Below are 25579 nucleotides of genomic sequence, written 5' to 3'. Positions count from 1 at the left end.
TGTCATAATATGAATGACAATATTGTAACTTTTGATTTTGCTTTTTGTATTGGTTTTTATTGAGCATTGCTTCAATTGTGGATACACTGGTGTACCATAGCAGTTTGTGTTCAACCAGCATCATGTATTAGATAGCCATTAATTAGCAGGCTGTCATTCCTGCTTTAGGGAAGAGCTGACCATTTGATTGGTTACTATTTCTGATTTAAGCGCGTGGGTGACCTCTAACATGACCTCCTGACGCAGCATGTTGTAGCGAAACGCGTAGAGGTCACTAACGCGCTTGCTGATTGGCTGAGGCAGTGGCAGAGAACCAGGAAGTGCGGGCTGTGTTGTTATCTCCGTGGCTGGCGCGGTCCGGACAATTTAGCGTCAGCAAGCGGCTCCAGCTCGCACTTCTATGGCAAGTGCCTGTCCCCCCTATACAGCCTTCTTCCCAGATTTTGGTATTCTGATTTCTACATGTGGAGTACCACTGCTTTTTGGGTAGTTTCTGTGACCAGTGGGTCTGTATATTTGTCATATACGTGTGTCATGTGTTTATAGTGTGTGTGTATTTAGCAGCACTAGAGCGGAATTTGAACCGTTTGTATTGTGTGCATTTTGTGTGTGTGGTCTTTTAGACTTCTTATTATAAATAAAACATTTTAACTATCCATTTCTAATTGGAGGTTCTATTTTATGGTTATACATCCAGTCCATTATTGGGTTTACATTAATCCTCGGTGCGCTTTGTGTGTATTTTTTCTTGAGTAACTATACACTGCACCCCTTAGATTGTAAGCTCTTTGGGGCACGGTTGCACTGTGTGTCATTTACCTGTTGCTTTTATCTCCTTTGTTAATAATTAATTTACCTTGTATTGTAACTTCGTAAAGCGCTGCGTACAATTTTAGCACTATATAAATGAACATGCTGCTGCACTGCTTAATAATGTTGAGTATCCCCATAACCTGATAACACACCACACTGTATATTAATATAAATTCTGATTGCAAAAAGTTTAATATCCATAGGAAAAAAATCAGGCAAAAAACACCACCTTTTATAATCTATTACATATTGAAATCACTCAGAGGATATATACAACGTGCCACTTACACACTGTATATAGCACGCTAAAAAAATATTGCACTATGTCATACAAGCCACATATATACAGCTATATAAATTAATATACTAAATAAATGGTGGCTATCCCATATTTTGATATTTAGCAGTACCCACCTTGCATGGGATAAGAAAGTCATCCCCACATACCTTTTAGGGTGGAAATGTCAGTATATAAAACAAAGGTGAGAATCATGTCACACCCGTGACTAAATTCTCATGTAATATAACCTCATTAACGGCCCATGTTTCCACCATAACCTTATATGACAGATTTTGGGTCATATTTCTGTAGTACAGTAAATAAAAATACTACTTGTGGTGCATTCGCATGTCTCAGACAGGCCTGTAACACTCTTTCCCCATTTTCTCTTAGCACAGTGCTTCCACGACAGCAAGGGATTCTGGGTAATGACATACACTGTGCTCATTTGCGTCACGCTTTACTTCTTATCCATTTTAACATGCTACCTACATATAGGGGGCGAGTAGTTACCCACCGCCTATAACTCAGACTCAGAATGACAGAGTGGGAAAGAAAGTGGTGTTGTCCACGTTTCCATAGCTGGTCTCCCCCAGCATCAAATTCTCTGCTGACGGAAGGGTGGCCAACAACATGTAAGACTTGGTTTCTAAGATGAGGGGGATAGCTACCCTGATGGGGCAGATTGGTTGACATAATAAAGGGGGAGAATTACTTGGTTACCAAGATAGGGAGGTAGAGTGGCTACCAAGTTGGGGCAAAGGGAAGTTACCAAGATAAGGGGAGGCGGTAGGAAGAAGCTACAGTATGGTTGTGTCTTCCTGAGTCCCATAATGTGACAGTGATAAACAGTCCCAAGGTCCCTGATGGGGATAGGGCACCTCGTGGTCATATGGAGTAGACTGTGATGATGATGTTGGTGTCTGTGAAGACTTTATCCAGGAGACAGGATACTTGGTCCCACTCCAGACGGTCCAATCCACAGCCTATCCTGAGAGAGGAGGGGAAGAGGAGAGTGAAATAGGAGGAAGAGAGTGCGAGGGAAAGAAGGGGGAGAGAAGGAGAGCAAGGAGAGGGAAGTACCTGGGAATTGAGAGTGCCGTCACATTGTGTGACACACAGTGACACTTCATGGCTTCCAGGCTGTTAAACAGATCCTCATATTTTGGCTTTCCTGAAGCTTTATCCTTGGTAATCTGGAGAAGGGTAGGAGAGAAAAAAGAGAAGAGAAAGGGAGAGGAGAAAGGGGACGGGAAAGGGAGAGAAGGGAAAGGGAACAGGAAAAGAGAAAAAGGGAAAAAAAAGGTGAAAGAGAAGGGGAGAAAGGAAAAGGTGAACGAAAAGAGGGGACACCTCACAGAGGAAGGAGCTTCTTACCCCCCCACACCCTACAACTACAGAGCATTATCCTTCCTCCTACAAGCTCTCACCCATCCCTTTCCATCAGCTCTTGTGCGTCCCGTCTCCCTCCTCTCTCTCGTCTCCACACCCCGTCCCCCTTACCAGATAGTAAATAAATCTTCCTTTATCCTCCAGAACAGCAACATCTCCTTTCTTCTTATCTAGAAAAGACACAAAGTGATGTGACCGTTATCACCTTATGGTGGGACGGACAGACTCCATGTCCTACAGTTCCCCATCAACTGTGTCACCCGGTGGGGGGGAGGCAGACTCACTTTGGCTCTTCAGCTCCTCCACTCGTTGGAATCTCTTCTTGAACTGCACAGCGATACCAGCTCCCATACGGCAATCTGTGCTGATGCAGTGAGCCAGGGAGTCTGTGAGGCAACAGCTAAAGAGGTCACCGCGGACATAACGGATCTAGAGAGAGACAGGAGAGACAGTCTATAGATCCCAAATCCACCTCTCTCTTTTTTGTCAATGGAAGTTATTTTATTATTGGAGACTTTAACAATTGTTTAGCACAGTCTTATTAAATAAGAAATTACACGACATTGAAGAGATTCATTTACATGGCCAAATTCATTTCTATGATCTTTCCATCCATTTTGCTTACATTCGCTGGCTGGTGAGGCAATCTAAGATGCAGGGACAGTACAAATAATAAATATATATATATATAAAATTTAAAAGCATCTCATCACAAGCAATCCCTCCATGTAATAAATAGGGTGGCTGATAGTTATTAGCAGGAGGTAGCAGATTTGAGATATGCTATCAAGTCTTGTCTTTCTCCTTTCTTCTTTATGCCAGCGAAGATCATTTTCGTGCCTGGGATATACTTCTTGGGATTTTCTAGGTACTCCATCAGGGTATCCTCACCCCAAATAATACCCTTGTTTTTGTTCGCATCAGTGTAAGAAATGCCTGCAGCCTGACCAGTCTTGCGTCCAATCAGGCCAGGTCCAACCTTGTGCTTGCCCCCGTTCCCAACAGTGTGGCACTGAGAGTATTTCTGGACAAAGATCTTCTTGCCTTTCTCAACGTCACCCATTGTTATGGCTCGCTGTGTCTGTCCGGCACTCTCTCGCAGGTGTTTCCCTCTCAGCTGTCCGCGTGCTGCAACCATCCACCTCTCTCTTTACCAACTTGTGTGACGGTCAGACTCCATGTCCCATAGCTCCATTCGGTCACCTTGGGAAAGGGAAGAATAGACTCCATCCTATACCTTGATTCTAAAAAGCCTAGTGTGCCTACCGCGTGGTTTATTTACACCCCACCTAACAAACTGAGACGACACAGTTTTGTGGAAGTAAAATTGGCCACAGCTTTATTGTTTTAACAATACTTGAAAATAACTGTCAGCCATAATCTTAGTCCTTTGTCATCCCTATTCTCGGTATCTTCCGCCGGGAGCCCTTCTCCAACCGCCCTAATCTACTGTCCACCGAGAGAGACACTCTCGACCGCTACCGGGAGAATACTCTCAACCGCCACGTCATCCGTTCACCCTAGGTCCCCCTATCATGGCTGCCTGGGCCTACCCGCATAGGATAGAGCCCAGCTAGCTAAGATTGGTGCCAGGGGTACGGCGCCCGACTGCCTGTGTCGGTGCCTCCAGCCCACACAATCTTTTCAGGGGGACCGTTACCTGGGGCCCATCCGCATCGGATGGAGCCCCATTTCGGGTCTTTACGGTGTCCCTGCGTTGACTGGTCTGACAGTTCCGCCGAAGCTGTGACAATGGATCTGATAACAGATTCATAAGATATGGTTAGACATAACACAACATTACATTCTTACTGGGATGGGCGGGAAAAACAAAATCACCGAGCAGCTCCTGCAATCCTGCGAGCTCAGGGTTTAAATAGCCCGCGCGAGTCCCCCTTCCCGTTGGCGCGCACAAATCTAGTAAACCACCGCATGTACCCCCTAGAGGCACAGCAGCCCTTATGTCGGTGACTGCCCCATTTTGGGACCTCTCCCTTTCTGTGTCACCCTACTGTGGGTCAAACTTCATATCTCATAACTCCTTTCCGTCTGTGTCAACCTTGGGAGGGAGGAATAGGTTGTGTCCCAGGGCTCCCTTCTATCTTGATCACCCTTCAGAGAAAGAGGCATACACCATGTCCCACAGCTTCCTTCTGTCACAATGGGGTGGGGGGGACAGACTGTGTCACAGAGCTCCCTTCCGTGGGGCGTGGGGGAGAGAAAGAGGCATACACTTCATGTCCCATTGCTTCCTTCTGTCACCCTGGGGTGGGGGGGCAGACTGTGTCACAGAGCTCCCTTCTGTAGGGCGTGGGGGAGAGAAAGAGGCATACACTTCATGTCCCACAGCTTCCTTCTGTCACCCTGGGGTGGGGGGGACAGACTGTGTCACAGAGCTCCCTTCCGTAGGGGGTGGGGGAGAGAAAGAGGCATACACTTCATGTCCCATTGCTTCAGCCTGTCTCACCCTTGGTTGGGAGGGATAAACTCCATAAAATAAAAATAAAAAAAGAGTATAATTTCAGCCCTGGTGCATTTCCCACTGCCCTCCCCTCCCCCCACTTACTCTTTCCGAAGGGGAGGACATGCCTCTGCTGCTCTTTAGATTCACTTTCACTCTGTTTATCTGCAGCACAAAGAGAGAAAAACGGCACGAGGTCAACATTTTCCCAAAACCCCACCACCATTTCTTTCCAGGGGCTCATTAAAGAAGGCCGACCCCTTAACAACCTTAAATCACCCTAATCACTGCAACCGAACGGCCAGCCTCGTTCCCGCGGGTTAAACCCTAACCCGAGACAGACAGGCGCGCAGTGGGACTGGAGCTTTAAACTAGGGATTCGTACCACTGCTTTCCTTTTACACAAAATGCTGACATAAAGCGGCACAAAGTGCGTGTGTGTGGAGGGTGAGCAGACAACATAAGGAAGCACTGTGACGCCCACCCTAATAAGGGATGGGGGGGGGGGGGCGTGGCACCGCCATATTACCGTGTGCCGGGCTGTAGCAGGGTGCAGGGTTTCCCCAGACATTGCTGAAAACAATCCACAGCAACTAGGAAGTGAGGAGGCTGAGGCCACGCCCACCGGGGGGTTAACCCTTCAACCACGCTGCTGCCAAACACACACGCACGCGCGCACACTTTCCCTTTATGTGTCAATTATATTAGTTTAATATACCTGATATAAATGTGGTAATGTTATATATATTTATAGAGCATTTTCTGTATGTAGGTGCATATGTATATATATTTATGTAGCATTTTTCTGTATGTAGGTGCATATGTATATATATTTATGTAGCATTTTTCTGTATGTAGGTGCATATGTATATATATTTATGTAGCATTTTGCTGTATGTAGGTGCATATGTATATATATTTATGTAGCATTTTGCTGTATGTAGGTGCATATGTGTATATATTTATATAGCATTTTCTGTATGTAGGTGCATATGTATATATATATTTATGTAGCATTTTCTGTAGTAGGTGCATATGTATATATATTTATGTAGCGTTTTTCTGTAGTAGGTGCATATGTATATATTTACTTTTCAATGTTTATATGTAACATACATTTATTTATCTGTAATACATGAACACATTTGGTTTCTCAAGTATATGTAGATTATAGATATTCTCAATATACACACCATACATATTTGCATGATATGAAAAATGGTAGGCAGATAGATGCGTAGATTGAGGTTGCGCTTATAGTACTGGCGACGGCGCACAGTGCCGTCACTAGTACTTCAAGTCCGCGACGGCGCTATGCAGTGACATGGCGACCAAAATCGCTGAAGCCAAGGATTTTTGTCTTGGTCAGCGACGGCAGCGTGACGTCAGTGTCACTTGAACCGTTCAGCCAATGAGAGCGAACCGCTTGTGATGTCATGGGCAACGCCTCCGCCGCGCACCTGTTGCGCTCCCGAGGTCTCCTGCACCTCAGGGCAACAATCGCTATGGCGACGTCACGCGGTGGTGTCGCCGTAACCATTACTTTAAACTCCGCCTAACGTGACCCTCCCTGCCCGGCTCCCTAGGGCGGTTACATGGAGGTGTTTGCCATCAGCATAGATTCCCCTTGTCTCAAGGTGCTGGATGTGGTTGGCTGGGCAGTAGAAAAGATGGGTGCCAGCAGTTTTTATAGTACGACTGCAATCTTTATTCATGTTCCCGGGCTTGGGGACACTGCAGTCACAGTAACAATAAGATTGACATGGTTGAACTTTATTAAATCCATACCGCTATCACTCGACACATTTCTTCCCTCGGTGCCCACTCAACACTCATGTGAGTTACATTTACTTGCTACTGTTCTGAGATCATTATGTGGACTGGGCCCCCCTTTTTAGCAATATCTTATTGGTCCCTGTTACTGCAGGCCCCTGCTCAGATCCTGGCCTGTTCTGTGTAACCAACAGACGACAGAGAAGCCCAATGCTACATGCAGCATGACAGAAATACACAGTAAAATACTTATATATTCTCTTGAAATAGGGTCATTTAGTTTAACCCGTTGGCCAAAGCGTTGTAAGCTTGCGAGCCACGTCAAGGCAGACACCTGTTCGCAAGGCCTAACAATATATATTTATATATATATAGTGGTGTGAAAAAGAAAGTACAGCCTCTTTGAATTCTATGGTTTGACATATCAGGACATAATAACAATCATCTGTTCCTTAGTAGGTCTTAAAATTAGGCAAATACAACCTCAGATGAACAACAACACATGACATATTACACCGTGTCATGATTTATTTAACAAAAATAAAGCCAAAATGGAGAAGCCATGTGTGAAAAAGTAAGTATACCTTATAATTCAATAGCTTGTAGAACCACCTTTAGCAGCAATAACTTGAAGTAATCCTTTTCTGTATGACTTTATCAGTCTCTCACATCGTTGTGGAGGAATTTTGGTCCACTCTTCTTAACAGCGTTGCTTCAGTTCATTGAGGATTGTGGGCATTTGTTTATGCACAGCTCTCTTAAGGTCCAGCCACAGCATTTCAATCGGGTTGAGGTCTGGACATTGACTGGGCCATTGCAACACCTTGATTCTTTTCTTTTTCAGCCTTTCTGTTGTAGATTTGCTGGTGTGCTTGGGATCATTGTCCTGTTGCATGACCTAATTTCGGCCAAGCTTTAGCTGTTCAACAGATGGCCTCACATTTGACTCTAGAATACTTTGGTATACAGAGGAGTTCATGGTCAACTCAATGACTGCAAGGTTCCCAGGTCCTGTGGCTGCAAAACAAGCCCAAATCATCACCCCACCACCACCGTGCTTGACAGTTGGTATGAGGTGTTTGTGCTGATATGCTGTGTTTGGTTTTCGCCAAACGTGGCGCTGTGCATTATGGCCAAACATCTCCACTTTGGTCTCGTCTTTCCGAAGGACATTGTTCCAGAAGTCTTGTGGTTTGTTCAGATGCAACTTTGCAAACCTAAGCCGTGCTGCCATGTTCTTTTTAGAGAGAAGAGACTTTCTCCTGGCAACCCTTCCAAACAAACCATACTTGTTCAGTCTTTTTCTAATTGTACTGTCATGAACTTTAACATTTAACATGCTAACTGAGGCCTGTAGAGTCTGAGATGTAAGTCTTGTTTTTATTGCAATTTCTCTGAGCATTGCATGGTCTGACCTTGGGGTGAATTTGCTGGGACGTCCACTCCTGGGAAGATTGGCAACTGTCTTGAATGTTTTCCACTTTTGAATAATCTTTCTCACTGTAGAATGATGGACTTTAAATTGTTTGGAAATTGCATTATAACCCTTCCCAGATTGATGGGCAGCAACAATTGCTTCTCTAAGATCATTGCTGATGTCTTTCCTCCTTGGCATTGTGTTAACACACATCTGAATGCTCCAAACCAGAAAACTGCTAAAACTTTGATATGCAGGCTTATAACGCTTTGGCCAAAGGGTTTAACTAAATAACCAAGTAATCATTATTATTATTTAAGTATTTGAACTTTGTACTTATTACCATATATGTTTTGTCAATTTGATGTAGCATTGGGCACCCTGTCTTTTGTTGTATACAATTCCCAACTCTTTTTTTACATAAATATATATTCATGATGTGGTGGGTGTAGGAGTTTGAGCTAGCTGGGAATGTGTGTTCAAGCAATGCTTTGCTCCTGTGGCATCCAAGGAGTTAACGTCTTTCCAGATGTAATACCAAAATATCACCACTGGGTGTCATTGTCTCCTTATGTCCAACTTCAGGAGGGTTGTTACTTGAGTAATCAGTAAAGTTCGGTCCCACAGGAGCTATGCTCTGACTTTACTCCGAGTCCAAGGGGTTAACCGAGCAACAATCTGCAAGTCTCTGGCAGGGAAGGAACAGGAAGATCTGCAGTTCTCTGGAAGAGGAGGGAGTAACAAAGTGATGCTCTGCAGATCTCTGGCAGGGGAGGGGTTAAGGGACAAAGGTCTACTGGTGTCTGACAGGGGAGGGGTTAACAGGGCGGTGCTCTGTAGGAAAGGGGTTAATAGAATGACGCTCTGCGGGTGTCTGGCATTGGAGGGTTAAAGGAGTGAAGTTCTGCTGATCTCGAACAGCCGCCGAGTTCACTCTGTAGGGCTGTGGCAGCAGTTAACAGAGCAACGCTCTGCCGGGCTGTGGCAGGGAAGGGGTTAAAGAAGCGATGCTCTGCCTTTACAACTGTACACGTAATAAATAATGGAGACATTTACTCGGCCACGCTGACTGTAACCAACTTTTAATGATAGCGTTAGCAATTAGAGAGAGTCAGGGTAGGGGGATCACAGTCCCACTAGTTTTTAATTTAACATAGAACTCTTTTTTTTGTATTCTTTCAAATTTTCAACAGATATTCAACACACCAAAACACAATGTACAAAAGCTCCAGCAACAATAACATACAACTCTTATCCCCCCCACTGCCAGAGGAGCCAGCCATACTGGCAGCGAAGGGGTGAAACCAAAACGTTGATGTCCATCTGTCCAGCAGAGAGAGCGAGGGAGGGAGAGAGCATGGAGGAAGCAAGATAGAAGCGGGAGAGGTGGATATATACATAGATACAAAAGTCCAGGAGGTAGAGCAGTCCCTGAGGAGTTGGGAGGGGTGACTCCCTGTTTCACATAGTCCTGTAGTTTTACACCTGGCTGATAATCTGAGCCTCGTCCGGGTCATACCACTGCAGGGGGGTGCCCTCAGCTGTCCGGCGCAGCACCTGCCTGGGGGGAAGCTGCAGGGACAAGGAGGGGAACAGGTTTGGAAATGCAGATAGTGGAGGAAGACATATACACATACTTATATTACATAGTTACAGTTAAAAAAACAAAGACATGTCCATCGAGTTCAACCTATGTTAAATTTAATCGTCATAGATGCTCATCCTATACGTGTATTCATATTGACCCAGAAGAGGCAAACAAAAAATCGTAGGGAAATATTAGCCAATTATGTCTCATAAGGGGGAAAATAAATTCCTTCCAGCCCCATAAAATTCTTTTTTTTATGGAGCGGTGCCCAAAAATGTAACAATTCCAAAGTGCGGGGGAACCGTTTCAGGCGAGGAGAATCCTGCTTGTGTCGCCAACACAACACACACAAACACATTCTTCAAATTACAGGTCTCCTGTAGGACAGAGATACATAGAGCTCTACTCACAAGTTCATAATACAATTCTCCATCTAAGGCTGAGTCCAGGCTCCTTGCTTGCTCGCTGAGGCGCGCTGAGGCTCAGGGAAAGCGGGTGCTTCCCTGGCATGGCGGTTGCTTACCGCACGCGCCGTCAGGGGGCGGGCCAGTGACGTCACGAAGCTGGTTCGCCCTCATTGGGCGAACCGCTCACGTGACCGGCCTGTCGCGCCGGCAAGCGGGGGAATTTTAAATTCCCCTAAGACCTGCGCTTCCGCAAGCGCGCGGAAGCGCAGGTGAGCCCCTACTAAAGCCGCTCTAATTGCGGCTGTAGGGGCTCATTGCTGAGCGGGAGCGCGTGTCAGCACGCTTCTGCCAGCAAGCAGTAAACATGGCCGAGGCCTAATGTGGCAGCCAAGAACAGTGGAAAGACAACGTCTCAGGTCCCATATGGACTTTTCACCAGGTTCTGTTCTTGGCTGCCACATTAAATGGAGAATTCCATTATTAACTTGTGAGTAGAGCTCAACTTTATATATCTCTGTCTTAGAGGAGACCTACACTATGAAGACATTGTTTGCCCAAAAATGTAATCCATGTTCGAGGTGTAGTTTTACTTGAGATGTATACAGTAGCAATCTCAAGGGATGACCCAGTGTCGTTTGTACTGTCCTTGGAATGTATAGTTCCCTTGAAAGTTCTGTGTATTGACCCGGAATATATTTGTATATAGTTATCATATCCCATCTTAGATAGCTAATTTCTAATGTAAACAAATCTAATTTAGATATCCTCCTCAAAAATCAGACCTTCATCACCCTTTATTTGTGGAACTTCTATGCACTTTTCCCAGTGCGCGCGCGCGCGCACACACACACACACACACACACACACACACACACACACACACACACACACACACACACACACACACACACACACACACACACACACACACACACACACACACACACACACACACACACACACACACACACACACCTCCCTGCAGGGTGAGGTGTCAGTGGTGGTGAGGGTGCAGTGCAGGCCTCAGCATGAAACAGCAGGGATATGTCTATACAGGAGATGACCTAGAGTACACACTTGTATATATTACACAAACACTGCTGTTGCACATATACATACATGCAAACACTGAGAAACATACACACACACACACATATATATATATAGAGCACAATAAATGAGTTCTTCAGTATTAGGTATATATATATATATATATATATATATATATATATATATATATAAATGTAAATATTACTGTGTGCTCATCTGCATGTCTTAGACAGGTCTGCAACCCCGCCTTTCCCCATTATCACCCAGCATACAGCACTTCCACTGCAGCAAGGGATTCTGGGAAATGACATGCAAATGAGCACACAGTGCCACTTTTTGCTTCAAAAACCATTTTTAACATGGTTCCCTATAGGCTTAAGCTTGCTGCATGGTCACAGCTTTGAGCACAGCCAGGGTTAAGGTGCATACCCAGAAAACCCACCCACAGACAGCCGTTTCTACCTTAATGGGTCTCATCAGTGTGGGGTTGATTAACTGGCTATGCAAAGAAGCTAAAGGATGGGCCAACCTGCTTCTCCGTATGTGTGTGTGTGTGTGTGTGTGTGTGTGTGTGTATATATACAGTGTTCGACAAACCTATACATTTGCTCGCCCCGGGCGAGTAGATTTTTTTGTGTGGCGAGTAGATTTTTTTGGTGATTTGTCAACCACTATATATATATATATATATATATATATATATATATATATATATATATATATATATATAATACTGAGTTAAGTTATGGTGAGTGACACTGTGTGCTCATTTGCATGTCATTTCCCAGTATCCCTTGCTGCAGTGGAAGTGCTGTATGCTGGGTGATAATGGGGAAAGGTGGGGTTGCAGACCTGCCTAAGACATGCAGATGAGCATACAGTTATATTTGTATATATATATATATATACACACATACACACACACACACACGGAGAAGCAGCCACTGTTTTCAATGAACCGTGAGCAAGAAGGGGGCGCACCATGGGTTGCAATAGTTTGGGCTATATCTGTGTGTGTGACATATATATATAGGCCCGACCCCCCAGAAACCCCTTAATGAGACAGTACATTACCGGCACTCTCTGCGTCTTTGAGCGGAACAGCTGACTCTGGGATGCCCCGCTGCGCAGCCTTATTGCCCCCTGCCTGTCCAGCGACCTCGGCCGCAGAACATCACCCCCTCTCATCCGCGCCCTGACATGCCACCACTGCAGCTCCTCCGTGACCTCTGACCTCGAGGGTCCTCCCCTCCCAGCATGCTCCTTGAGGGAGGGCGCACGGGTCATACTAAGCCCCTCCTCCTGCGGGGCAACGGGGCAGAAGGTCAGCTTGTAGGAGGGGGGCGGGCTGGATGAATCAGAGTGATTGTCGGAAGAGAAGTATATAGGATTGGTCAGGTTGTATATAGGATTGGTCAGGTTGTATATAGGACTGAACGGGACAGCGAAGCTGGTCGCACGCCGGCAGGAGGAGCGACCCCGAAGCTCGGACAGGTCCTGCGCACTCTGCACCCTGCGGGGCATCAAATAACAGTGTGTTAAATAAAACCCTCGTATAATCCTAATGATTAAATCCCGCAGATAGAGGTCAGGGCATTCCCTCTATATAACACCAGAGTGTTTATAAAACCCTTAAAGGATCCTGATTTTTGAACGTTTACCCTAATAATTGGAGCTTTATGTTGGGGTTATTAAAAATGAAACAATATAAAGAGACGTATCCCAATGATTAAATTCAAGCAGACTAAGGTCAGGATGTTCCCTAAATATAACACCGGGGGGGGGGGGATCCTGATCAGAGACATTTATCCTGTTGATAATGAGGGATTTATATATGAGGGGTTATTTCAAAAAAGTTATTAAAAAGGTAGAGATGTATCCCAATAACCAAGGGGTGCTCAGGACAATCCCTGTATGTGAGACTGGGGCGTGCATTAGGCCCGGACATAATCCTGATATTGGGAAGGTTACTGTAATGATAATGGGGGATTTATTCAAGGGCTATTAAAAAAAAGCCAAACAGGGAAGAGACGTATACTAATAATGAAATCCCGCAGACAGGTCATGTCTTTCCCTCTATATAACACCGGAGGAATTCTCTCTGTATAACGCTCTCACCTCATAGACGGGGAGATCCCCCTCTTGCTGCTGGTTTCAGGAGTGCTGTGCATACTCAGTGTCACTATATTCGCCGAGGTGCAGTTAAGACGGCCACCTCCTACGGGTGCTTCTTGGGGACTGGGTATGGGGGTGGCAGTGGGACTGCTACAGGAGAGAGGTCACGTTAGGTGGGTCAAAGGTACCTTCTGTCCGTGTCACTGTGTCACCCTGCAATGGGAGGGACAGACTATGTTCCTTCGTTCCCGTTCTGTCTGTGTCACCCTGCGGGGCGATGGACAGACTACATATCCTATACAGTAGCTCCTCTTCTGTCTGTGTCACACTGATGTCCCATAGCTTCCTACAGTCTGTGTCACTCTGAAGGAGGAGGGACAAACTCCATGTCCAATAGGTTCTTTCTGCCTGTGTCACCCTTCATAGAGAGACAGATTCCTGTCCCATAGCTCCCCTCTGTCTGTGTCACTGTGTTAGGCTGGGGCCATGGTGCCTTCTCCCGTGCGGAGGCTGAGGGAAAGCGGGGGCTTTCCCTGGCCTTAGCGCAGTCTGTTCGCCTCCGCACGGTCTGCAGTACCATGGCACCAGCCTTACCCTGCATGGGGATGGACACACTGGATGTCACTTGTTACTGTGTCACCTGCTGTTGCTCTCTGAGTCACACGCCCCCCTCCTGGGCTTCTCATAGGGCAGATCCAGACTGGATTCCATCCACGGGCTATTCTGTAGGGGGGATTTCTCAGGGTCACTCTCGCACCACAGGGGACACAATCCCTCCAGGGTCTGTGGAGGGAGAGGCCGGATGACAGACGAGGGGGTGGCATGGGTCAGGCGCTGGGTGTCATCTGTAAGAGAGAGCAGGGGACATTCATAACCAGGGAGCGAGAAATAGCGGTGCCCAACAAATGTCACTACCCCCCTCCCCCCAATCTCTCTAGTGCTCCACATTCCCTCTACCTTCACCCTCCCTCTACCTTCACCCTCCCTTTCTCTCTCACCTCCCCACCCCACCCCCACAATCTTACATTTTCTCTCTTTCCCCACTCCTCTCTCTCCCTCTTCCCCCGCTCCTCCCTCTCTCTTTTCCCCGCTCCTCCCTCTCTCTTTTCCCCTCTCCCCCCCCCCCCCCCCCCGCTCCTCTCTCTCTTCCGCCACTTCTCTCTCTCTCACCTTCTTCCAGTATTGTGATATCAGACAGGGAGCTGGATTCAGATACACTGCTGTCTAAAGAGGAAGACCAGAGTCAAAAACCTGCAGATCATCGCTCCCCTCACCCCGCAAAATGTTGCTCTCCCTCTCCCTACAGTGTTGCACCCCCGCACTCCGCATGCAGAGCGTCACTCACCCTCTATCTCTCCCCGAAGTATAGTTTTCCCCCTCCCCTGCAGAGCATTGCTTTCTCTCCTTTACAGACAGAGCGTCACTCTCTCTCTGCAGAGCTTCGCTCCCCCGCTCTTCACACAGAGCGTAACTCGCCCTCCTTCCTGCAGAGTATTGCTTTACCGCCTTCTCCCCACAGAGCATTGCTCCCCATAAATCTCCTCGCAGAGCATTACTCCCCCCTCTCTCCTGGCAGAGCATCATTCTCCCTCTCTTCCCCCACAGAGCATCGCTCACTCATCCTCATACCTGGAGAGCATTAATCACCCTCCCTTATCCCCAAAGAGCATCACCCTACTTCCCCTGCAGAGCATCACTCCCTCTCTATAGAGCATTGCAGCCCCTCCTTTCTCCCCCGCTCTTTCCTCTCCCTCTCCACCAGTCGCCCCCCCTCCATCTCACCGTCTCCTCGTACGCCCCGTCCTTGGCTGCGCTCCTGGCTTAGCCTCTCCTCCAGCCCGGTGAGTTTCCGCTCGGCGGCTCTCAGTGCTGCCTTCCTCTGCCGCCGGACTGGTTTGGCGAGAGAATCCTCCCGGTAGAGACGCCTCGCAGCCTCCGTGATCTGCAGCTGCAGAGCTAAATCCCTCTCCAGATAGCTGAGCGGATCCTGGGCGGGGGAGAGTAACGGACAGATGGGGGGAATGAATGACAGGGCAGTGACTTACTGGTGGAGGATTGAATGACAAGTGAGTGACTGACAGGTGTGGGGGGGCGGGGGCGGGAATGACAGGCAAAAGGCTGACAGGCAAGTGATTGACAAGCAGGGGGAGTGAATGCAAGTGATGAGAGTGATTGATGGACAGGTCAAGAGAGTGATGGATAGGACAGACAGACATATATATCATCATCATCATCTTCTTCTTAGCCCTTATCGATCCAATGCTGGATGAAGGCCTCCCAAATTATCTTCCAGGTATTGCAGTTACACACTTCTCTTCTCCATAATGTTCCAACAGATTTTCTGATTTCATCCTCCCATCTTATTTGGTCCTTGTCTTGGTATTTTAACGTCCCTTGGAATCCAGTCGCTTGCCATTTTTGTCCAAAGATGGTCATTTCTTCTTGCGATATGTCCGGCCCACTGCCATTTTAATCTCTTCACCCTTGTGATGATGTCATATACTCTTGTTTTGAACCCATTCATTAATTTTCCTGTCTCTTCAGGTAATACCCAACATAGACCTCTCCATACTTCTTTGAGTTGTCGGAAGCTTCCGAATTATCTTTGCATTTAGGGTCCAAGTTTATTTATTTATTTATAAAAATGTTTTACCAGGAAGTAATATATTGAGAGTTACCTCTCGTTTTCAAGTATGTCCTGGGCACAGAGTTAAGATGACAAATGGTTACAGATACAGTTACATTAAGTGAACAGGGTATACATTATATACAAGACATTGCACGCACAGTTAGAGATAATATATATTATAGACGTATGTAGCAGTTACAGACCAGAATAAAATGTGAGACAGCCTTAGTTCTGAAAGAACTTAGACTGGTGGCGGCTGTCACATCCATATGTGAGTAAAGGAAGAATACACTGGTCAAAAACTTCACTCCTGAAGCACAGTAGAAGGTTCCTTTGAAAGATTGTCTTCTTTCTTCCAAATGCGTCCCATCCCATCTGCATTCTCCTATCAATTTAATTCACAAGGTTCCCATCCATTGTTACTTGCCGGCCAAGGTAAACGTAGTCTTTGACTTCTTCTAGTTGTATTCCATTTATTTCGATCTTTGCAGAGTTGACACATTTGTTGAATATCACTTTGGTCTCGCTGAGATTCATATGCAAGCCCCTTTCTTTCTTGCTTCAGAGAGTTCTCTGATTTGTTGCTGGAGGTCTTCTGGACTTGTGGTAAAAATAACAGTGTCATCTGCAAATCGTAGGCGGCTCAAGTATTGGACTTGGATGTGGTCCATTCTGTTGTATCCATTATATATATATATATTACAGGCATACCCCGCTTTAAGTACACTCACTTTAAGTACACTCGCGAGTAAGTACATATCGCCCAATAGGCAAACGGCAGCTCGCGCATGTGCCTGTCATCACGCCCTGAACAGCAATACCGGCTCCCTACCTGTACCGAAGCTGTGCACAAGCGGGGAGACTATAGAGCCTTTACAAATGCGTTATTTACATCAGTTATGCACGTATATAACGATTTCAGTACAGTACATGCATCGATAAGTGGGAAAAGGTAGTGCTTCACTTTAAGTACATTTTCACTTTACATACATGCTCCAGTCCCATTGCGTATGTTAATGCGGGGTATATATATATATATATATTGGTCGACAAATCACCAAAAAATCTACTCGCCACACAAAAAAATCTACGCTTATAGGGGTCCATGTCAAAATGGATTTGAAGCAAAAGGTGGCACTGTGTGCTCATTTGCATGTCATTTCCCAGAATCCCTTGCTGCAGTAGGAGCACTGTATGCTGGATGATAATGATGAAAGGCAGGGTTGCAGACCTGTCTAAGACATGCAAATGAGCACACACCAATATATACATACCCCCCCCCCCCCCAATAACATAATGCAGATACATATATACATACACACACACCACGTTATGCTGTGTAACAATGGCAGGTGGAGCACAGGATGTTTTTCCAGACACACACCTCTATTACTATCAAACACGCCCCAGTGGTAGCAGTGTCTCTGCTATTCCCAGGGGAAGGGCAGATGCTGACATCTGGGTCAATAGGATGCAGGGGTGTTAGGAGTATCCCAAAATACACCCTAATACTGCCCTTCTCCTAGTTTTGTACTGAACCCACCACACACAGCTCTATCACTGCACCCCTATCCTGCCCTGCAGCCTCCTCTGCTATTCCTGTACTGCACCTTGAGCTCACACTCACCTCTCCCCGGGGCAGAATTGTTCGCTCATCCAATGAAAAAGCGGCCCCCACCCTTCTCCGCACTTTCGGGGGGGTCTCCCCTTGTTTGAGGGGGTACTCTCTGGGCAGGACACCGGTCAGTTCCTGGGGGTGGAAATGGAGAGGTTAATGAAGCGGATGTAGTGCAGGTCTCTGGCAGGAGAAAGATTAAGGGGTCACTGCAGGAGTTTGGTGACCTGACCTGAGCAGTGAGGAGGTGAGAGGGTGGGATGGGGAGAGGAGAGGAGGAAGGGGCAGAGAGGGAGAGGAAGGGGGAGAGTGGGAGAGGGGATAGAGGGAGAGGAAGGAGGATAGAGGGAGGGGAAGGGGGAGAGAGGGAGAGGGTAGAGGGTGGGAAAGGGGGATAGAGGGAGGGGAAGGAGGATAGAGTGAGAGGAAGGGGGAGAGGGAGGGCCAGAGATGAAGGAGGGGGAGAGAGAGTGTGTGAGACGTGAGATAGAAAGGGGTTAGGAAAAGAGCGTGAGAGGGGGAAAAAGAGAGATGGGGCAACAAAGAGTGAGAGTGTCACTGCTTTAGCCAATAAGGTTGAGCGTTGGTCCATGGTACTGCTCTCTGATTGGTGGGGAAGCCAGGGGGGGATAGAACTTACAGCCTCACGCACGCAGAGCCGGCGCAGCTCATCCAGACAGTTCTGCACTCTCTGCTCCAGCGAGCGCTGCTGAATCCGTACTGCCTGCGTCAACTCTCGACACCCCGGGGACAGAGTATCCGGACCTAGGGGAGAGAGAGAGTGTGAGGGGGGGAGAGGGGGAAGAGAGAGTGTGCGGGGGGGAAGTGGAGAGAGAGTGTGATGGGGGAGAGAGAGCGTGTGAGGGGAGAGAGAGAAAGTGTGAGTGGGGTAGAGAGAGAGTGTATGCAGGAGAGAGAGTGTGTGTGACCGGGAGAGAAAGAGTATGAGGGGAGATAGAGAAAGTGTGAGGGGGTAGAAAGTGTTCACACCTCGGGGGGTGAGGGATTTGAGAGAGATAAAGAGAGCATCCGGGCCTGTGGAGAAAGAAAATATGTGTTAGAGGGTGAGGGGGGCAGAGGGAATGAGGGGATGGGACAAAAGAGGTTGGTGTTTAGGGGTAACAGAGATGGAAAGAGCATGAGGACCTTGGGGAAGAAAAGGTGTTGGAGAGGGTGTGTGAAGAGGGGAGAAAAAGAGAGGGATGGAGTTTCCTGACAGAGGGAGGGAGAGAGGGTGAGGGAGAGAAAGTGGAGCAATCTGTATTGTGTATTGTTTGCAAACACTTTAAACACCTTGCACTGTGAGAAGCTCATTAAACAAATCAGGGAAGGGGTTATATGGCTGAGCGCTTTCACAGGCATATCATACATACATTCATGGGCAGGACTTGGGATTTCATATGATTCAACCTCAGCTTCCCATGCAATTAAAGAAACAGATCTGACCCTATAACGCACCCCGTAAACCCTTTGAGGATTTAACAGGGGATTCAAACCTTTGATGTCCCCATACAAAGGCCCCTCCTTGACCCCATCCTATAACAGCAGCCCTAATATACACAGACAAACAGAAAGCAGTAAGACATTCAACGCCCTCCAGCTCTTGCTATTTAATCAAGACACCCCCTCTCTGCTATCCTTATAGACTTTAATAGGACCCCCCCCCCCCCTTACATACATTAGTAAGCCTAAAATGTTTCATACAAGTCTTTTATTGGGGCACTTTCAACAGAACAAAACAAGCAAAACGTTGTCAACTAATTATTATTATTCCATTCAAAAATCTGAAATCAATACATTTCCAGTACATTTTGCCATTATGCACAGTCTTACCTTTATAAAATATCTTTTTTAGACATGTAAGTCAATTATACAACAGAGTTTGATGTTAACACCAGCTGTCTTATTGTGAAAAAACATCTTGCATTGCTTAGATGTTATATACATACATTCTGCATTTATCACAAAGATATCTTACTGAATCTTTCCAATGTGGAATCTAAAAGTCTCCAGTGACAAGATGTTGGCATCTTTAAAAACGTTGCTATTATTTCCCATACTTCCTCACTGAAAGGGCATGTCAACAGAAGATGCTCCATTGACTATAATGTGTCCCCACACACTTCCCTCGGCCAAGCTCTGCCAATTATATTCCTAGCTCTAAAGTTGGCTCGAACACACATTCTGCCACGGAAACACAACCATAACACATCCCTCATATGTACTGGTACTCCATAATCATTCATTATATCAATGGCTTTCTTTACCTCTAGATGTGACAGTCTTGCAGTTGGATTTGTGCCCCAAAGGAAGGTTTAAGTGTTCTGATATACAACGGTATACTGTATATAAATATATATCTATATCAAAAACAATCATTGGATTTTTCCAATTTAACTAACATCATTACATGTTGTATATCATACCAGGAGACATTATTTTTGTACCTTATGGTCGCCCTCAGTGAATTCTCCACTTGACTGCCCTCTCTCACATAAAGATACAAAATTTAGCACTATTCACTTCAACTGTCTCTTACCAGATAACAGCATCATTCAAACTTGTTGTTCTTTTGATTTTACGACGATCAGAAAATTCGGATTTACTCTCAAATACGATGTTTAAACTCTCTTGTTTGTCTATATATCCAATCTATTGGGCTTGCACATTTTCCTTTACAACACATAAAAACACATTTATTAGGAAAATGCTATTTCCCAAATAGTTCCCAAACGTGTACACACGCTTTAAGCAAAGAAACCCGTCAGCGTTATTTCAGAGGTAATATTTTCTGCAACATTCAGGCGTCTAAGGGCTGTTCTATTCAGCGCAGCACGCGCCCGGCACTATAGAACGTGCCTAAGTCCCTACTGGGGAGATATTGCTAAAGGAGCTGATGTCTGGACATAGCTTTGTTTGAATCCAGAGACCAGGTTGTACAGATATTTAGAAAGGTTCTCATTTTAGTTGGTGACATTCTTTTGTCCCCGTGTGGACCCCGTCTTTGAAATGACACGGCAGTGTAGCTGTTTCCTCCTCACTGAGCTCCACAAGATCTTCTGTGGAAAGACTTATTGTCTCACTGAGCTCCTTTTTCTTTAAGTATCTTTTATTCTTCTAGGTGGCTTGCAAGGATAATTTGCAGCGTTTCCTTGTTAGACGTATCCTTTTCTTTTCCAAGCCCTCTTTGCAGCCTTATGATCTTCATTTCCATGCTGAGCACGTTTATATATTCGGTTTTGCTGCTTTATACAATTCTTCTGATTTATCCGTCACATTCTTTTCTCTCGAATTCCCAGCATCCATAATATCGGGCAGACCGGCCAAAGTCACAGCCGCTCGTTTTCTTAGCGGCCGCAGCCCAGCTACTTCCACTCCCACCTGGAAGCTCATCACAGCACGTCCTCACTCCAGCAGGCTTTAATAAGACCACCTAGTTATCCCATAGATGTTGGAGTGGTTCAGTGAGTAACGGCACTGACTCTAAAATCAGGGACCTTTGTTCAAATCCCAGTGTCAGCTCATTGTGAGCAAGTCACTTTATCTCCCTGTGTCTCTGACATCAAATACATAGAATGTAAAAATCCTATATAGTACTATGCTGTAATTGTGAAGCGCTTTGAGTTCCAGTGGGAGAAAAGCACTATATGAAATAAATTGTTGTTGTTCTTGTTGTTGTTATCTTCACCCTCTTACACAGTTACCCCCATAGACGTCAATATGATCACCCACTAAAACAGGGGTGCACAATCTTTCCCACCTGCTCTCCTTACCTCCTCGCGCCCCCCTCCTTCCTTATGTTCGGCGTCAAATGACACTGCGGGGTGACGTGACTGGCAACGTGATGTCACGTGACCCGCGGCGTTGCCAAAGACCAGGTAGGAGACATTGCAGAGGCCTCAAGCGATCCCCCAACATTTAATTTAAATGCAGTGGGGAAGAGCCTCTGCAACTGCTGCGCACCCCTGAAAAAACTTGCGCACCCCTGCTCCAACACATACCAGTAACCTTTTATATTTCTTTAATGGGATCACCCTCTTACACAAATCAGCTGCCCACATAGGCTTTAATAGGATCACCCTATAAATGCCATGGTCCCCGTGTCACCTGGTTGGATGATGTAATGTGTCTCTCTGTCACCGGATTCCTCTTTCTTCCCCATGGTGCGGGACACGAGGGGTTAACTAAATACGAAAAAAAATGAAGGGTTAAAAAATGCCTGGTATACAGAGAACAACAATATACCACGCTGTGTTGGTATGTAGGGCTCGGCAGTGAAGGCTTAGGGGTGAGGGATATTCTGTCTCTGCAGGTCTCGGGCACTGAAGTGGTTAATATGGGGAGTGTTCTGGCTGTGTGGGCTTCTCTGTCAGGGGATTTTAGGGCGCTAAGTTCTGACCTTTGCTCTCCCCCCTGTCTGTCTCTTCCCACTTCTACCTGTGACTCACCTCAGACTGTCTCAATCAGATCCTGTGTGACTCTCCATGAGATATTCAGGACACTCACATCTATATGCCCAGGACATACTTGAAAACGAGAGGTAACTCTCAATGTATTACTTCCTGGTAACACATTTTATAAATAAATATATCTCTGTGCACCTAGCCCTTAAGGCTCGGTATCACTGCACTGTCTAGTCTTAGAGGTTCCAGTCTATTTATCCCCTGCCCTAGCGGTACCCTTGAAGAGTTACGTGAAAGACAATAGTCACACACACACACACAATGACATGTATACACAGCACAGGTACAGAGTGGGCAGCAGCAGTGCCATCCACCCTCACACACACACAAACACACACACACACACACAAAATCATGACATGTATACACAGCAGGCAGCAGCAGTGCCACCCACCCTCTTACACACACACACACACAATCATGACATGTATACACAGTAGGCGGCAGCAGTGCCACCCACCCTCTTACACACACACACACACACACAATCATGACATGTATACACAGCAGGCAGCAGCAGTGTCAGCCTCCCTCTTACACACTTACACTACTACATGATGACATGTATACACAGCACAGATAAAAAGCGTACAGCGGCAGTGCCAGCCTCCCTCTCGTTGTCCCTTACCTGTGTGGAGGACCACGAGTGGCGATAGGCTGAAGGTGCCGCGCTGGGACACGCAGGGTGCTGAGATTGGTATGAGAGGAAGCTGAGAGTTACCTGTCTGTACCTGAGCAGAGGGGAGGAGTGCAAGGGGGGGGGAGAGGAAGGGAGGCGGGTGGCACTCCACACACTACCAGTCATAAACACACATGCATACTATCCATACACTGACACACACACACAATCATACAGAGTCACACTTATACACAGACATACACACATAAACAAATACACAAATTCATAAACACATTCACACACAGACATCCACAGTGACACTCCAGAGACCCACAACTGTATGCATGCCCCCGGGCCTAACAGCTGCTGAGAGGGGGGACTGTCCCCTCTCTGTGACAAACACAGATTAGTGTTACCTGACAAGAACACAACCTCCCCAATAACACACACTGAGCTATGGGGGAGGTGGCCGGGCTCTGTAAATCAATCTGGCAGTAAAGGGGTTAATGACAAGAGTGCATAGGGATGGGATGCAAGTTTTGGTCCCGGGACCTTCCCCCTCCCCTCTTATCAGCAGATGGCTGCTGTTTATTTAGGACAAGCAGTTACCTGGGGGATGGGGGGCGGTCTCCTGTCACGTTCCCCTCCCCACAAATTCCTAAGGCATCAACAGAAAACCATATGCCCCTAGGCATGTTCCCAAACATTAGCAAACACCCCGCACCTCACAGCCCCGGTCTTTACAGGCTATTCTGTACTTCTCCTGTTGCCCATTCCTCCCCAACCCATGTAGTAGCCCAGCTCCTGAGTGCCTTATTGCCCCTGTAGTTAAGGGGTTAATGCTGCGATGTTCTGCTGCGTGGAGGAGGGGGTGAGGGGAGGAGCAGCAGATCTCTGTTGATCTTTGGGTTTGACGAGAGCACTCGCACCCACTTCAGGGTGTCAGCACCAGGCCAGCCTGTCTGTCAGGGGAGGGGTGTGTGGGAACGGGGGCAAGTATAGGGAGGGGCAACAGACATCCTCCTATGTCTTACCCTGTTAATAAATACCTTCCTGACCCTGTCTGTAACCTCTTATTGCAGTAACCCAGCTCCTTAATGCCCTTGTAACCTCTTACTGCAGTAACCCAGCTCTTGGGTGCCTTATTGCCCATGTAACCTCTTACTGCAGTAACCCAGCTCTTGGGTGCCTTATTGCCCATGTAACCTCTTACTGCAGTAACCCAGCTCTTGGGTGCCTTATTGCCCCTGTAACCTCTTACTGCAGTAACCCAGCTCTTGGGTGCCTTATTGCCCCTGTAACCTCTTACTGCAGTAACCCAGCTCTTGGGTGCCTTATTGCCCATGTAACCTCTTACTGCAGTAACCCAGCTCTTGGGTGCCTTATTGCCCATGTAACCTCTTACTGCAGTAACCCAGCTCTTGGGTGCCTTATTGCCCCTGTAACCTCTTATTGCAGTAACCCAGCTCTTGGGTGCCTTATTGCCCCTGTAACCTCTTATTGCAGTAACCCAGCTCTTGGGTGCCTTATTGCCCATGTAACCTCTTACTGCAGTAACCCAGCTCTTGGGTGCCTTATTGCCCCTGTAACCTCTTATTGCAGTAACCCAGCTTCCAAGCACATTTTCACATTAACCAACCTCTGTTATTAACAATCAGGAGCCCAGAGGGACGTGACAATCCTGTTTGTAGGAAACCGTGACCTGTTTTGGGGAAAGCTGCAGAGCAAGTGAAGCTGATGCAGCCTCTGGAGGGGTGGGAGCTGGTTTTAGACACAGCCCCTGCATGCAGCCGGCTCACTTTCCCTCAGCTTCCCCAACATTTTATTGTAAGCTCTTGGGGATACGGGAAATCTTATTAAAAACATGACCTACCTTAAAAATGCCTGTCTTCCCCTGCTACAATGTGTGCATGTCCTGCAACTTTTAGGGACATCTGTCCTAGCAGAAACCCCCACCCCCCTGTGAGAAGGGAGGGGACAGTTTAACAATTGGATTCCCTCACCCCACTGTTTAACCCTCTCTAATCCTCTCCATGTTCTATACTGGACAGACAGAGAGAGCACAGGATACAGTGTTAGCAAAGAGAGGGGTGCAGTGTTAGCAGAGAGAGGGGGGTGCAGTGTTAGCAAAGAGAGGGGAGCGCAGGGTGCAGTGTTAGCAGAGAGGGGAGCGCAGGGTGCAGTGTTAGCAAAGAGGGGAGCGCAGGGTGCAGTGTTAGCAGAGAGGGGAGCGCAGGGTGCAGTGTTAGCAAAGAGGGGAGCGCAGGGTGCAGTGTTAGCAAAGAGAGGGGAGCGCAGGGTGCAGTGTTAGCAGAGAGGGGAGCGCAGGGTGTAGTGTTAGCAGAGAGGGGAGCGCAGGGTGCAGTGTTAGCAGAGAGGGGAGCGCAGGGTGCAGTGTTAGCAGTGAGGGGAGCGCAGGGTGCAGTGTTAGCAGGGAGGGGAGCGCAGGGTGCAGTGTTAGCAGAGAGGGGAGCGCAGGGTGCAGTGTTAGCAGAGAGAGGGGGGTGCAGTGTTAGCAGAGAGAGGGGAGCGTAGGGTGCAGTGTTAGCAGAGAGAGGGAGCACAGGGTGCAGTGTTAGCAGAGAGGGGAGCGCAGGGTGCAGTGTTAGCAGAGAGAGGGAGCGCAGGGTGCAGTGTTAGCAGAGAGGGGAGCGCTGGGTGCAGTGTTAGCAGGGAGGGGAGCGCAGGGTGCAGTGTTAGCAGGGTGCAGTGTTAGCAGAGAGGGGAGCGCAGGGTGCAGTGTTAGCAGAGAGGGGAGCGCAGGGTGCAGTGTTAGCAGGGAGGGGAGCGCAGGGTGCAGTGTTAGCAGAGAGAGGGGAGCGCAGGGTGCAGTGTTAGCAGAGAGGGGAGCGCAGGGTGCAGTGTTAGCAGAGAGGGGAGCGCAGGGTGCAGTGTTAGCAGAGAGAGGGAACACAGGGTGCAGTGTTAGCAGAGAGGGGAGCACAGGGTGCAGTGTT

The 25579-nt window shown here is 47.2% G+C and overlaps 2 protein-coding genes across 13 annotated transcripts; both read right to left on the bottom strand.

Moving 5' to 3' along the window:
- Positions 1–982: 982 nt before the first annotated feature.
- OARD1 (O-acyl-ADP-ribose deacylase 1) lies at positions 983–5616 on the bottom strand. Of its 3 annotated transcripts, none has more exons than XM_075614002.1 (6): positions 5476–5616; positions 5052–5111; positions 2770–2914; positions 2597–2655; positions 2177–2289; positions 983–2084 (listed from the first exon to the last, which is right to left on the bottom strand). In XM_075614002.1, the coding sequence occupies exons 1-6, from the start codon at positions 5515–5517 to the stop codon at positions 1982–1984; spliced, it is 522 nt and encodes a 173-aa protein (XP_075470117.1). In that variant the 5' UTR covers positions 5518–5616; the 3' UTR covers positions 983–1981. The 3 variants fall into 3 exon arrangements, with proteins under 3 accessions (XP_075470117.1, XP_075470118.1, XP_075470119.1); XM_075614003.1 differs by lacking the exon at positions 5476–5616 and adding an exon at positions 5216–5355; XM_075614004.1 differs by lacking the exon at positions 5476–5616 and adding an exon at positions 3530–3688 and having other exon boundaries at positions 5052–5107.
- A 3586-nt stretch (positions 5617–9202) lies between these two features.
- Positions 9203–24680, bottom strand: INAVA (innate immunity activator). Of its 10 annotated transcripts, XM_075613993.1 has the most exons (12): positions 24496–24679; positions 22632–22691; positions 21648–21724; positions 18531–18575; positions 18181–18305; positions 17553–17675; positions 15079–15283; positions 14467–14520; positions 13937–14141; positions 13300–13446; positions 12256–12694; positions 9203–9708 (listed from the first exon to the last, which is right to left on the bottom strand). In XM_075613993.1, the coding sequence occupies exons 3-12, from the start codon at positions 21700–21702 to the stop codon at positions 9616–9618; spliced, it is 1491 nt and encodes a 496-aa protein (XP_075470108.1). In that variant the 5' UTR covers positions 21703–21724; positions 22632–22691; positions 24496–24679; the 3' UTR covers positions 9203–9615. The 10 variants fall into 10 exon arrangements, with proteins under 10 accessions (XP_075470108.1, XP_075470109.1, XP_075470111.1 ...); XM_075613994.1 differs by lacking the exon at positions 22632–22691 and having other exon boundaries at positions 24496–24680; XM_075613996.1 differs by lacking the exons at positions 22632–22691; positions 24496–24679 and adding an exon at positions 23347–23829.
- Positions 24681–25579: the final 899 nt, after the last annotated feature.

This window comes from Ascaphus truei, chromosome 9 (assembly GCF_040206685.1).
Source record: "Ascaphus truei isolate aAscTru1 chromosome 9, aAscTru1.hap1, whole genome shotgun sequence".
Classification (NCBI taxonomy): domain Eukaryota; kingdom Metazoa; phylum Chordata; class Amphibia; order Anura; family Ascaphidae; genus Ascaphus; species Ascaphus truei.
The sequence above is the reverse complement of the archived record's forward strand: the minus strand, read 5'-3'. Positions and strand labels throughout refer to the sequence as shown.